We start from the raw sequence: 14,877 nt of genomic DNA on the forward strand, positions 1-14,877 counted from the left end.
AAACGATTGGGTACACAACTAAACCTCAGTACAGCTGATCATCCAGAAACAGATGGTCAAATGGAATGGGTTAACCAAGTGCTAGAGGATATGCTAAGAGCATACGTCAGCAAAAAACAGTCAGACTGGGAAGAATACTTACCTATTGTCAAGTTTTCCTACAACAGTGCTAAGCATGTCACAACAGGTTTTAGTCCTTTCATGCTCATGTACGGGTTTCAACCTAGGTCACCAGTTACGGTGGGGTTGGCAACCGAAAAACTCCAACAGGTTAAGGATTTTCTCTAAGACCACATGGATATGTTGAAACTTGCTCGTCAGAATGTCTAGCAAGCACATGATCAATATAAGAAGTACGCTGATGAGAAACGTCGGCAAGTTATCTTTGAAGAAGGGGAGGAAGTATTTTACGTATGCCAGAACATTCAAAAAGTCTGAAAACTGGGCCGACGCCTAAATTATCTCCCCGATATTGTGGGCCTTTCAAAATACTCAAGCAAGTAGGTGATCATGCCTACAAATTTACTACCTTCACATTCTCGCATTCATCCGGTGTTCATGTAAGCCGTTTACGTAAGCGGTTACATGGGGACGACAATGTCATTGACCAACAGGTTTTGGTTGATTTCATTGAACCTCCTACCCTACCGCATGAACCTGAACGTGTTCTTGATTATCATGAGTTGCGTAAACGTCATCACGTATGTCAACAAGCCTTAATCAAGTGGAAAGACCGACCTGAAGAAGGTGCCACTTGGGAAAACATTAATGTTCTTAAGAAGAAGTTCCCCACTTTTGTTTTTGAGGACGAAAACTCTTCTTAAGGGGGGAGTAATGTCAGGACACTGGCAAGGCCGGACTAGACAAGGGCAGGGCCGGGCTAGGCGGTGTGGAACGGGGAGTCCAACTAGGGCAAAGGACCAAGGGCTTGCCTATATAATGGGTGGTTGTGTGGTGGACTCTTAGGCTCTAGCTTCCCTTGTCTTACAAGTGAGACCATGGAGACTAAAACGACCATTAGAAAAGAAAAAAACAATGAGGATCATGATGAGCCACAATTGACACAACCCATGGAACATAGGAAGAAGGTCAGAACTTACCCAAACCCTATAGAGGAGATCGAGCAAGTCAAGCAATTAAGGAGTTTGGTAGATGATACCCAAAGGGAGCTAGAACCAACATTTAGGAAGATCTAAATTATAGACACAATGTTTCCTACACAAAATCAACCTCACAAAGACCATAGACCACTAGCCATACCTAGTGTCATCCAAGAAGAAAGTGGCTTTAAGTCATTGGGAATTGGGCGTACTCCCTTCTTATTGGAGAGAATGTTTACAGAGGGATTACCTAACCCTATTGAAAAAATGGGATCCCATCTTCACCATGTCAAGGAACTGAAGCCCAAAAAGTTCAGTTAAATATTACATTGATGAATTTCATGGCTTCGGAAGTTAGAACCACCATCATGTCGAAACTATATGGAGATCTCGAGCTATTCCTAGCTCTTCGAGCCTTCCTCAATTGAGAGTTGAAGGTCGGATTACCACAATTTTTATCGATAGATAGGTCTAATGAAGTGCCATTAGAGGAGGAAACCTTAGATCCACAATCCAACATGGATGAGAACTCTGTTGTTGAAATACCTGTCAAAAAGTTGGGACAGTACTTTGAAGGCAATGAATCCAATGCGACCTTACCAATCACTACCAAAGGATTAATTGTGAAGGGAATCCTTGATGATTCCCTTGATGGAGACATTGGGGTTAGCATTGTAACTAAAGATTGTTGGGAATCTATGGGGAGACCTCACCTTGGAACTACAAACATAGTGGTAAAGATGGCCAATGGGACCTTGTTAAACCTATTGGGATGCTAGAAGATCTCAAGATCAAGGTCCTTGGATACAAGGTAAGGCACACCTTCATTGTTATGGATTTTTCCAAGCACACTATGTCATCTAAAATGATCTTAGGATATCCTTTCATGAGGGAAGAAAAAATGGTGCATGACTGGTCTAAAAACCATATCTACTTACAATTCCAAGACTGTGTCATTTGTGTTGATCTTGTGACTAATCGAGCACATACTCTAGTAAACATATTTATACTTGAACATCAATTTGACACCACAATTCACTCAGCCCCATTGCAGTATTGTTACACGTGTAAAAAGGACACCGATGTTGGGGAAGATTCCCCTTATATGGATGTTCTACTTGGAATGACTGAGTCTGACAACGTGGACTGGGTCTACCTAGCGGCAACCATAGACACTTGGGGAAATAAAGGGACTACTTGGGTAACACCTGCGGGGGACGAAGTGCCACAACTCGTACCTTTCAATATGATAGGAGCAATATATATAGCTTCTGATGACCTACAAAATGAAGGCTTGAGTGACAGTGGAACCAATAGAGTCTCAGAAGACTCTAGCCCACACGATTTGGAGTCAAAATCATCATTTGAAATTGACTCTATGGATGAAGAATCTGAGTTCAATATTGGTGCAAATGAGGAGACAAACCATTCAAGATCTAGCGGTACCCTAGATGACAATATATCATGGAGAGGAGAAGACACGAGTAGCGATTCATCTAACAACTCTACACTAGAGACCGCCCATAATCAAAAATTAGACAAGAGGAGTAAGCGATATAAGAGGCGACGATATTGAGCGAATGTACCTGCTAGGATAAATGAAAAGAAATCTACCGTATAATGGCTCAGTTATACGAGGGCATGTGATGCTCATCGAAAGTTGGTAGATAATTAGGGTGAATACCTTCAAAGCGTCTTGTGGTGCAGCCCACAACCCATTGACATTGCACAGTTAGAGGCCACAGAGAAGCCAAAGTTGAGTCGTACTCTAAGGAGACACCCAAACTGAGAGTTAGCTCAACAACTAAGGGAAGTGGAAGCAAAATCACAGTCCACAACACAAGAAGATCCCATGGACTTACACCTTGCACGTGATCATTTCAATTCCTACACCACGGAGGAGCGTAACATTGTGAATACAAAGGCCCAAAGAACACATACTAATGGAAGTAATGGAGTCTATGATGGCCCAACGATAGTTAAAGAAATAGCTATTCCTAGTCAAAACCATGCCTGAATAGAGTAAAAAGATTGTAAACTTTTTAATTAATGGTTTTCCATCCAAGAAGCTTCGTAAGGATATAGCTCAAAAGATACTAAAGGAATGCGAACCTTATTCTCTAATTGCAGGTACTCTCTACAAGCTAGGGAAGGACGATATTCTTAGATGATGTGCTCGTGAGGATGAGTATTTGTACATACTACAAGAAGCACACATGGGCATAGTCGGAGGACATTTTTTAGGAGAACTAACTTCTAGGAAGGTGTTGCAATCAGGCTATTGGTGGCCCACCTTATTCAAGGATGCATCACCTTTTGCAAGGGGATGCGATGAATACCAACATTACAAGACCACACAACTTAAGGATTGGATGCCCTTACATCCTACCCAACGATTTGAAAAATGGGGTTTAGGCTTTGTAGGCCCAATTAGTCCGGCAACCCGTGACACCCAATCCCAATATATTATTGTTGCGAGTGACTATGTGACTAAGTGGGTAGAAGCTAAGGTGACACAAAAGGTCAACCACTAAGTTTCTCTTTGAGAACATTATTACGCAATTTGGTTGTCCCTTTGAAATTGTGAGTGATAAAGGCACTCATTTTATAAATGAAGTGATAAAGGAACTCACAACAAGCTTCATGATATCCCACCATAAGCTGACATCTTATTATCCACAAGAAAATGGCCAAGTTGAGAGTACTAACAAGACTTTAATTTCTATCTTGACCAAGATGGTAGAGGCTCATCGCACAGATTGGGATGAAGCTAACATCAGCTCTATGGGCTTATCGTAGTGTGTACAAAGTGGCCATTAATTGTACACCATTCAAAATGGTATATGGCCAAGAAGCAGTTATGCCATGGGAGTTTGTCATTCCTAGTCTTCGAGTAGCTTCACAAGAAGGTTGGGATGATAACCCTTTAGTTGAGCGTTTATATATCCTTGAGTGGTTAGATGAAGAGAGACAATTGGCTACGTGAAATGAACTTGTGGAGAAAGATAGGCAAAAGAAATGGTTTGATTGTCATTTAAAGAACAAGGATATCAAAATTGGGGATAAAGTTCTTAAGTATGGAGTATGTAACAAGAAGAAAAACCTGAAATATGCAAAAAAAGGACCATATAGAGTACCCCACAAGGTACCATTCCTGTGGAAACTCTTGATGGAGTGGAAACCATTGGATTCCTCAATGGGAATAAATTTAAAAGATAATATGATCGTTTAGGCCAAGAGGAGCTACAAACCATTCATTAAAAAAAAAGGCAGCCAAGGCACAAGAAGAATTGAAAAAGATACAAGCTCAAGCCGAGGCTCAAGAGCGACGACAATATATTAGGTGCCAATGAGAGGCCAGACTTGGAGTTACACATGAATTTCAAGTTGAATTAGAGGATGATTTGGTAGGTTCTGACCCACCTCTATGATACCCCATCGAGTTAAATAGCACCTATGGGAAAGTTCTATATAACTCTTTATTGGACACGGGAGCTGAACATAATTTGTTATCCTATGGAATGTGGTGTCAGTTAGGAAAGCCGTCTTATTTGAAAGTACCATCCAAGTCAAGGGTATTAATAAGAATAAAACTACTATCTTTGGAATCTTGCACACTCTAGTTACTTATGACAACGAGACTGTGGCTGAAAGATTTTTAGTCATACCTTCCGGTTCTATGGAGGGCAACATAAACCTGGGACGTAAGTGGATGTCTGCAACCAAGTGTACTATCGATTGGGAACGAGGAGTATCATGACACAGAAACAAACTCCCAATTCTGTCACTCAAGCAACAGCCCCTGAGTTATTGCCTCTTGAGGGAACACAGAATGAAGCGTTGCATATTCAAGAGGTTGAAACATCTATCCCTATGGCACAACGCTTTAGAGCTTCAACTTCCATGGCTGAAATAAAGAATGAGGCACCCAAGACTAAGCATGATTTGTCAAGGGCAACATAGGTCCCTAAAGCTTCGTTAACAACCACTTTCGATTCTCACTCTAGTTCAAAGCAAAAATCTCGTAAGAGACGCCCCAATCGCCCCAAGAAATGCAAGAATACGTTGTGATGGATTCCTAAACAACTATTGGAAGCCCAAGTCTACTTCCATGGAAACGATCAAATCTGGGTACCTAAACGTACCTTGTGTTCGCCCATGTCACCTACTAAAGATCCATGTAGGGCAAATCCTGTAACTCCAAAACAATTTGAAGACTGCGAAAAGCATTAGGTGAAATTTGGACTCACAAAGGGGCCCTTTAAGCAGTTTGACTTTACCTCTCTCTACCAAAACGGGTGTATGGATAATTTTTTGCAAACAAACTTCAAAGTTGGCGGAGGTTTGACAGTTAGAATGTCCTCTTCAAGCTCTATCTACTGATATATAGCACGCCATGAGATTCCTCATATTTTAGAAGATTCTTTTTTTGAATCAAAAAAAGAATCTTCTAAAATATGAGGAATCTCATGGCGTGCTATATATCAGTAGATAGAGCTTGAAGAGGGCATTCTAACTGTCAAACTTCCGCCAAATTTGGAGTTTGTTTGCAAAAATTTATCCATGCGTCCGTTTTGGTAGAGAGAGGTAAAGTCAAACTCCTTAAAGGGTCCCTTTGTGAGTCCAAATTTCACCTAATGGAAAAGATCACGGAATGCTACACACATGTTCTAGAGTTAGTTTGGGTACGAAGAAAGAACAATTTGTTCCACGTAGCTCAGGAACAGGGAAGTCGAATGAAGCTTCCAGCTCTTCGTGTAGTTCATCTACGAAAATACAAGCATCGACACAACCTTCACCTACCATTGTACAAATCCACACAAACAAAAAAGACTCCGTACCTCCAAGTATGATATCATTACCTGAAGGACTCCTCAAGTAAGATCATGGGAGAGTACCTTATCACCCTTACAACTTGATGAATCACCTAAGGTGGCAAAATCCCACTGGTCAAAATCTTCGCCCATTACAACTTGGAACAATTGGTTTCAAAAGGTGACGACAACTTTCCAAAAGGTATGATCTACCCAAGGAAGGGGGGAGTACTTACTAACAATCATTGTTCGATTGCTTCCCTCTTAACCTTCCTCCTAGTCCCCTTAACTTCCAAATCTTAGGGAATGATATATATAGTTCTATACTAAAGCACAAAAAAGAGAGGATGAAAACAGTAAATGAGCAAGAGCGACTAGCAACAAGAATGCATCCTATCGGATCCAACACATAGTCCAAATGCACCATGTCACATCAAGAAGGACAAGAAAATATGTTTAGAGACCTAACCAAATATATCTATGTTCAGAGAGATGGCTAGTTCACCAGAGGCATGCGCTTCTATTTTTTTTATGAAAGGTACCCTTTTTCTTTTTCTCAAGTGTTTCACATATGCTACCCTATACTTTCTTGTGAATGGGATTTGGTAGAGAGACTCATGTGTGAGAAAAATTTTGAGGAGTTAGAATGGCTAATACGTCTATGGACTACTAGTGACCAGTACCCAGTAACGAATGTTTCTCCCATGGTACATGCCTATTCTTTTGCACAAGATGAGTATCCATGCATAACGAGGTTCTTGATTAACATATGTGCACACGAGGATGATGAAGAATCTGAGGAAGACTACGGCCTGACTGACAATGATTTTGTTTATCTAGATGATGAGGATACAGGCCTAGCCTTAGGGATGCCACCCGGTGTATATAACATGCTCTTCCCTTGATTCCATAACAGATAGGTTGGTTAGGGGTCTAGATTTTGTTTTTCCTTGTTTTCAGGAGTTTTGATCTTTTCACACTGACATGCCTCCTAGAGGGATAGTGCCTTGTTGCTTGATATTGTTGTGTAGAATTATATGGATCTCCATCGACATGGCCGAGGATATTTGCTTCGACGAAACGAACAACTCCATACATCCAGGTGTACTACTTTCCATGATTCATGCTCGTGGATATTTATAATTACTGATTGTGGTTTAATGGTTTGATTAAGTGCATTTAGTTATGTTTTGCTATCTGCCATTGTAGATATATAAATTTATCTTTTCTTAGGTTGATAAACTAGAGTTTAGTCTTATGGATGAGCCTTGATGTTAGGAGTCCATGACTTTAGGTTAACTCATTTACTTGACCACTACCTAATTGGTAAAATTATCTGGGTGTTTGAAACCTTAGGAATGGTTTAGGCAAAGAGAAGCTTTCCCACTTGAACAACAAAAAACACTAGTGAGAATACAAAGGACATGGAAGCAAAAAGAAAAAGTACCGCAAAGGTAAAATCTTAAGCTGGATTAAGAGAAATCTCGGCTTGATTTGGTCCCACACTCACATGTATTGTCTATGGTACTAGAGCCCTCGAGGTTCCCAGTGTGGGCGCTTTTCTTTGAAAAGCAAAAAGCTTCGGATATACAAAGTAAGCAGACACAACAAATAATTTTGAATTAAAAAAAAAAGGATAATGACATGAAAAAGACTTCCATTAAACTTAAAGTGAAAAATTCAAGCTCTTGTTTAGAGTTGTGAGAGTGAGTTGGCTAATCAAAGCTCAAAGGTACAATTTGGGAAATCTTGCATTTAGATAATCTTCCTAACTTCGCTACTACTAGAGTAGTTGTTTTAACCTTAGCCATACCTACCTAATTGATAGATTCATCCATAAGCCCAAAACTCTTGATTGATTGATTTCATCAAAGTGCAATTTATTTATTCTTAATGGTGGTGTAGCATTCCATAATTCTTTGCAATTACTCATTTCCTCATGTACTTTATATTTACCTCATGCTTTATTGCCATAAAGTTCCGCTTGCATACTCTCACAATGAATAGCTTTCAAGGACGGAATCTACATCAGGAAGGGGCGCATGTTAGCCCATGATGCCGCCGCTATTCTTTAGTGCATATGTTTAGTATGGGCCAGGCTTGTCGGTCCAAGAGATCTATAGTAAAATGCTCGTGATTGCGGACGAAAGGCGCACCAAACCCATTTAGCACTGACTGACAAAATATGGGGGCCCGCATGTGAAAAGGACGGCAAGCCCTAGATAAGGCTATAAACTAGGGTTTTCAATTATTTTCAACGTGCAAGCTTTACTCTTGCTTCACTTCTTCTTGTTGTTCTGTGAGCGTGTGAAAGAGAGAGAGAGAGAGAGAGAGAGAGAGAGAGAGAGAGAGAGAGAGAGAGAGAGAGTGACCGAGCATCGACGAGCATGGCGGCACGGAGAAGGACGAGCGGCCACGCGGCGACTTCTTCTTCTCTGCACGCACACGGAGTCCCTCGACGACAACACTGTAGGAGGTGAGTGACACACCACTCTGTAGACGAGAGCTTCACCGCTCTATAGACGAGAGCTTTCTTGCATCTGTCAGGTTGTGTGATTGTAGCCCTGCGGCTCGCACATGGCGTATAGCAAGTCCCTACGAGTAGACAAGGGTCGCATCATGTCTTCACGAGAATTTTCATGTCGACTTACAGACTTCCATGGTGGAGCAAAGGCTCAGATGAACCGTGTCTGCGCGAGCAACTCTCGTGGTTATGGGCCCGGTCTAGTGCACAGTAGCGGTGTGCTGTAGATTTTGTGTTTCTAAGTTGCAAACTGGAGCAATCGGTGCCTGTCTCTATCTCAAGGGAGGAGGTTTCACACGATCTGGAAGAGACATACTAGTGGATCCAAGCAAATATGGGCTATTGTTTCACCCTTGCATCGATATCATGGTCGTCTGATGGCTCTCCATACGATCTGGCTGCCAACAAGCGACAAATGGTACAACATGTGAAAGCCCTATGCTACATATCGTCTGCTGAACGTACAAGAAGCACACTCAATTCAGCTATCCTATGTAAGACACACTCGGTTCTGTTGAATGATACCATCGACGTCTGTGGGATCCCCTTACCAGCTGCCTTGATTCTGTTGAATGATGCCACTGTCGTCCGTGGGATCCTCTTACCAGCTATTGTTGGGGTCTATATGACCCACCCTGCATCCGCCACCTCTGGTCCAACGTGTGAGAATAGGTAGAAAGCTTTAACCTCGGTCCATAGCTGGTCAAAAGGAGACGCTGAGCGTGGTGGAGGTGCTACCAGAGCGCTAAAAACTCGACTACACCCGCTTGCCTAATTTGGCCTCTTTGGGAGCAGCTACACTTTCGAAAGAAAGTTGCTAATAATCGAGATATGTAAATTTTGCAATTTATAAGATGGCTCATGGTAGCAATTAATGTACTTCATTAGGTTTCAGTAGGGCTTTCGAACTTAGAACTCATCACTACAATAAACCATACACCATTTATGACATACAATATAAAGTTATCTCTGCTTCTCTTTAAGCTTAATCAATATCTTGTATCTTTTGTATTTATCTTGACTCCTATTCACAATAGTGGACGCTTTGACTAAACAAGCACAACTTCAACTCGATAACATTGCAAGGCCCATTATCTATATCCAATTCCCTATGTCTATAAGTTGTGACTTCCGTTTCTTATATTTTTTGGAGAGACCACAATGCCAACTCTCCACCATAGTTTCGTATGGTGCTTCTGGATGATGTGCAATGTATATTTAGCATTTTCACTTTGTGCGTAGTTGCAAAACGAAATGTTGTATTCACATTACTTTTATGTAGCTTGATTCAAGCATTGTCGTCTAGCTTGCATAATTGGACTACATCCATACACAATTACCAGGTCGGTAGTGCATTTAAATTTTTAGTTTGTTGATGCTTTTTTTTTTTGAGTTTGTCAATGCTTCCTTAAGTTTAGTTTAGCCACATGTTTTCCTCACTAGTGCATGCTCAATTTCGATTATTGAATATATCAAATAGACACGTACTTCTTTTCTCGTAGTTTGGCAATTCAAGTTATGTATTATAGTACTCAATGCACTCTACACATGTTTACTTTATTCCTAGGTGGTTGATGTGAACCTACTTACATCCTTGTTTGGCAATGCATCTTATATATTGTAGCCCAACGTTCTCCTTTGCATAATCGCTCTGTAGCATGAGGACAGCCCTTTGTCCTAGCGTTTTCATCCTCAAATATGTTTTTCACTAGATTGTGTGACCGACAACCCAAGAATCCTTGCTCCCTCCGACTGCGACAACACATATCTCTCTCTCTCTCTCTCTCTCTCTCTCTCTCTCTGTGTCTCTGGTCCTATGAGAAAGTTGACTATGCTTGAGTTGGAGAATAAATATAGATGCGTTTCATTTTTAAAAGTTTGTTAATGCCGTGAAATTGAACCATTTTACAGTCAGCTCTATAGGTGATTAGTCATCTTATATGTAATTTTTGTTTAAAAATACATCTATGCCATTTGTACTTCGTTTACTTAAGTGCTAGATGCTTGATGTCAATATGCGTATGTCTTGTTAGGTTCTACACGGACCCCCACCAAGCAAGACTAGTTGGAACTTGGTAGCGCCTCAAAGGTATGGCCAAAAAAAAAAAAAAAAGGGGGGGTTTTTTTGGGGGGGGGGGGGGGGGGGGGCTCTGCACTTCTGGAGACCATATCCGCCTGGGGCAGGGCGGAGAATTGAAGAAAGGCGCCTTGAGGGGAGCACATTCGCGGCTCTCATCAGAAGAAAAGCAGGAAACGCGACTTTACAATTTAAGCAACACCAGAGATATTCCCAAGAAATTGGAAGGATTTAGACCAAACAAAAATGCCACAAATTTTGGTTTTCCATTTATTTATCTCGCTGGTTATTCGGAGGCGAGAAATCAAAAACGAAAAAAGGAACGGTGAGCTGCCAACCAGTTTTTCGGGGGGGCGCTCTCCCCCTTCGCCTTCACCTTCACCTTCTGCACCTTCCATCGCCCGTCCGCCTGCCTGCCTGCCTTCTTCTTCTCCATCTCGTCTACCTCCTCCTTCTTCTTTCTTTTCCTCCTCTTCATCTCGCGTCCAATGTCCTGTATCTCCTCCCCCCCTAAGAACCTTCTCGTGTTCTGTCTCTCTTGCAGAACCCGGCTATGGCGTCGACGACCATCGAATACCACTGCATTCTCGAACTCTTTTGTCTCCCTGACAGTTCGGTTACTGCAGAGCTTGTTTTGGTGAGATACGATGTACGTTTGAGCTTCTCTTCCTGCAATAGCAGCTGTGTAGCTCTGCTTTAGGCTTTGCTATTGGTCATTAGCACAGGTATAGCGGAGAAGTTCGTCCAGTGGCGCTTTAATCTCCTCTGCAGACTTTAATGGCGATGGATTGTGGAATTTGTCATGCGTCCAATTAGGCGATCGTTGCTTCCTGTCTTTGTGTACCGACGTAGCCATCTGATATTCAGGTATTCTTTGGAACGACGGTCCTTTCTTTTCGGTGTTTCTTCCTTGCCGAAGCAGATAAGGTTGGCTATCCCTTTCCGGCATAGCTTTTTTCTGCATCACGCTTACAAACCCTAGGAGCAGTCTTTGTCAACGAACTCGTCCATCCCACTTCTAAATTTATCTGAAATTTTTATTTCGTTTACATTGCAGTTCGATGCCTCTTCTATTCTTGATGCGGCGAAAGTGTCAGATACGCTCGCCTTAGTGCGACATCTGACACATGTCGGACCTGCATCCAGCAGAAGATAGAAGCCCCGAAGTCACAGTAAGGCCAGAAACTCAGACACAACGACATGGAAGTGATACAGACAAAGCACCAAGCTGCTTTGATTATCAGCGAAACCGGACAAGTCTTATTTGTCATGATGCCCGACCCTGGCAAGGAGCATGCCCAGTGATTGATTGCAGATCAGGCTTGCTAGAGAGCAGATTGGGGTCTTATTGTTGCAGGTCAGGGTCATGGAGAGGTTTTTTGGAAGAGACTCCAAGCCTGTCTAAATCATCAGCCGTGGTATTGAGGAGACATGAGTCAGTTGCAATGCTTCCACATATGTTTAGTAATCTAGCTGTCGGTCAGACACACTCAGAACCTGGAATGTTGGGAAAAGACCTTCTTAAGATAACACTACCCTGCCCAGGAGAGCCAAATTGTGAAGCCAATGTGTCTTCTGCTGAAGGTCCAGAAGGTGGTGCAGAGCCTCTGATAGGACTAGAGATGCAAGGAGCTAGTTCCTCAGGATCCATCTCTATTCTCACCTCAGCCAAACAATTATGTGATGAAACCATGACAGTGACGGACCTAAGCTCAAAGTCTCCATGTTTGTGGGATGGTGATGAGTCAATTGATGACAATGCTGGACCCATTCCCAAAATTATTGAGGTGTCCAATGTACAGGTTTCCAGCACATGGTTAAAGAAGCCTAGGGAGGAGTTTCTTGGTGCAGAGAGCAGTACTTTGGAATTAGAACAGGACTGGCGTGTTAATAATTCATCATGTTGTGCTGCCTCTAATCAGATAGTAGCCTCTAGGACAGCTCATTGGGATGATTGGTGGAGTGGTCAATCAGAGGAATTCAGGGTTACAAGGTGGACTGGGGAACATGGGGACACATCAAAGGGAGAAGGCTCTACACCTGCAATGGTAGTTGATGTTGACGAGGATGCCTCCGATGAGGGTTACTTGGTGCTTGACGAGCAGGAAGATGAACTGGAAATTTGTAGTGATAGTGAAGCTCATCATGATACTGGTGATGGGGGCATTTTGGAGCATGTTCATCACGATGCTCATAATGGTGTCAATGAGGAGTCTCCCACAGATAGGCAACCTGGCTTCCTAAGTAGATACAAAGAGGATGACATATGGTCAGATGAACACTTTGTTTCTTCGCAAGTGAAGGGTTTTCCTCCACCTATTAGTATTCTTGCAAATGAAACCCATCCTGGCCTTCCGAGTCATGTTCCAAAAACTCTGTGGCGGTCTGTGAAAAGGAATGGAAGGTTTGTGCTACAAGAAGTTCAAGCTCGGCCTCGTGAGTTTTTTCAAGCTACTCGGGAATATGGTAGACTGCGATTACAGCTAGTGCGGCCAGATTCCGAAACAACTGGAAGTTACACAGAGACTGCATCTATGGAAGACAAAGAAGGCTCGTTAATTTCTAGAGAAAGTGTGCCAGGGAACTCTGGTAGTTCTTTGAAAGTTTTTCAGGCAGAAGACTGCGCAAATGGGACACCTGGTGCAAGTCCCAGTGCTTCACCAGGTGTCAAAATTTTATCTCAAGGAAATCAAAGCGAGGATCAGGAGTTGAGGGGGGCTACTCATGACAACAAGGATTGTGCGAACTCTTCTCAGGGTTTCTCATCACTAACCTTACTGTTTGATCAACTTGGTGGTGCACTCCAGCAGGAGCATTCAGGTGCTGATATTGAACAAAGGGCTGCAAGGAGAACATCTGCTGATGCATTTCTGAAAGAATATCCTGATCAAGGAGAGTCAGATGCGGCAGTTGAAAGGTCTTCTGTAGCTGATTACAAGGTGATTGTTAAGGAAGTACCTGGTGAAAGGGTTTATGGTGAGGGGTTTGGATGTATGAGCAGTGATATTATGTCTCAAGAGTTGACCCAGCTTGATGTTTGTAATCAAGCTAGTGGAGTGCCTCATGAGAGAGAGGAATGTTATAGACAGGATTATCAACATCCCCGGTTCAGTACAACCTACGGATTTGATAACATTAGCGTGTTGTCCCCTAGTCAGACATTGATGCAGCTTCCCATTCAATCAGCCGTTCGATAGATTAGCCCTTTTTAAAAGTTAGCTCAGTAACAGATATTTTTCAAGGGGTTCTTTCTGTCGTGTTTACATGGGTTGTGCTAATTGAATCTCTTCTATGAAAAGCAGGATATTGGGCTAATTCTGTACATAGAGCAGGTTCATATTGTACAAACTCCATTGTCCTTACAGGGGATTCTTATCTTTTATTTCATTTCGACTTCATATGAGAAGTTCTATTGTTGGGGCTATTTCTCTCAATTCTAGTTGGTTAATTTGCACCGTGGTGGCATCAGCCCTGCTGGAAATCATTGTCTGGTTATAGACTGAATTTCTGCACACCTGAGGTTGGTGGGTGAGCTCTGTCCAATTAAAAAGTGGCATTCAGGTGGTGCGAGTTGGGAGGTGCCTTGTGCACATGGGCCTATTTGAAGTAGCAAAACAGAATTTTGGAGGTGGGTGCATAAGTCGGCTTTTCCTGATTGCAGCGAGATTGCCCAATCCAGGTCGTACAGTGTTGGTACTGACATTCGAGAAGGCATAGATTCATTGTTTACAAAATTTCAGCAGAGCAGCTTGGTAGGTTGACTTGTTGTATACAGGAATCCAAGTGTCATTAGCTTGTTTATTGCTCTGTAGTGTTTTTCTATCAGTTTGTCTTGACCATGGTGAGGTTAGATGGGTTTGCTGCATCGGCATAAATCCTTGTTAAAGTTGCATAGAGACCTTCTAGCATGGCCTCATGGGCTAGCTTTTGTCTCAAAAACTACTTAGAGCAATATCTCCACACCCTTGATTTCAAATTGCCACAAAAGTTTGCTTACTTTTGAAAAGGTCAAGACTTCTGCATAGTCTATAATAGTAACTTAGGCTGAATCTAGACAGAGCCCCACAGCAGACTTGCTTTCCTGATTGTGTGGTCACACAAGATGGAGGCATTTGCTAAACTAGTCTTGCTTGGTGGGCATTGCTAGACATATATCTATTTGATATATAGATACGATGATTGACATTGAGCATGTACTATTGAGGAAAACATGTAGAGCTAAACTAAACTTAAGGAAGCATCGACAAACTCATAAAATATAAAAAGCATAAACGTGGGTGTCGTCCAATCCTCCAAGTTGGAGGACAATGTTTGTGTCAAGCTACATAAAACCAATGTGAATAGTTAAAACATTTCATCTTA

General features: G+C 42.2%; 1 protein-coding gene across 1 annotated transcript; it reads left to right on the forward strand.

Moving 5' to 3' along the window:
• The first annotated feature begins 11,011 nt into the window (after positions 1 to 11,011).
• LOC147435108 (uncharacterized) lies at positions 11,012 to 13,983 on the forward strand. Its single transcript, XM_086491457.1, has 2 exons — positions 11,012 to 11,382; positions 11,573 to 13,983. The coding sequence occupies exon 2, from the start codon at positions 11,643 to 11,645 to the stop codon at positions 13,710 to 13,712; it is 2,070 nt and encodes a 689-aa protein (XP_086347583.1). The 5' UTR covers positions 11,012 to 11,382; positions 11,573 to 11,642; the 3' UTR covers positions 13,713 to 13,983.
• Positions 13,984 to 14,877: the final 894 nt, after the last annotated feature.

Source organism: Adiantum capillus-veneris, chromosome 19 (genome assembly GCF_014529385.1).
Source record: "Adiantum capillus-veneris isolate H3 chromosome 19, ASM1452938v2, whole genome shotgun sequence".
Classification (NCBI taxonomy): Eukaryota; Viridiplantae; Streptophyta; class Polypodiopsida; order Polypodiales; family Pteridaceae; genus Adiantum; species Adiantum capillus-veneris.

Bases quoted from the DNA above. Each gene is read 5' to 3' on its own strand.
- LOC147435108 (XM_086491457.1), top strand. From the start codon at position 11,643: ATGTCGGACCTGCATCCAGCAGAAGATAGAAGCCCCGAAGTCACAGTA.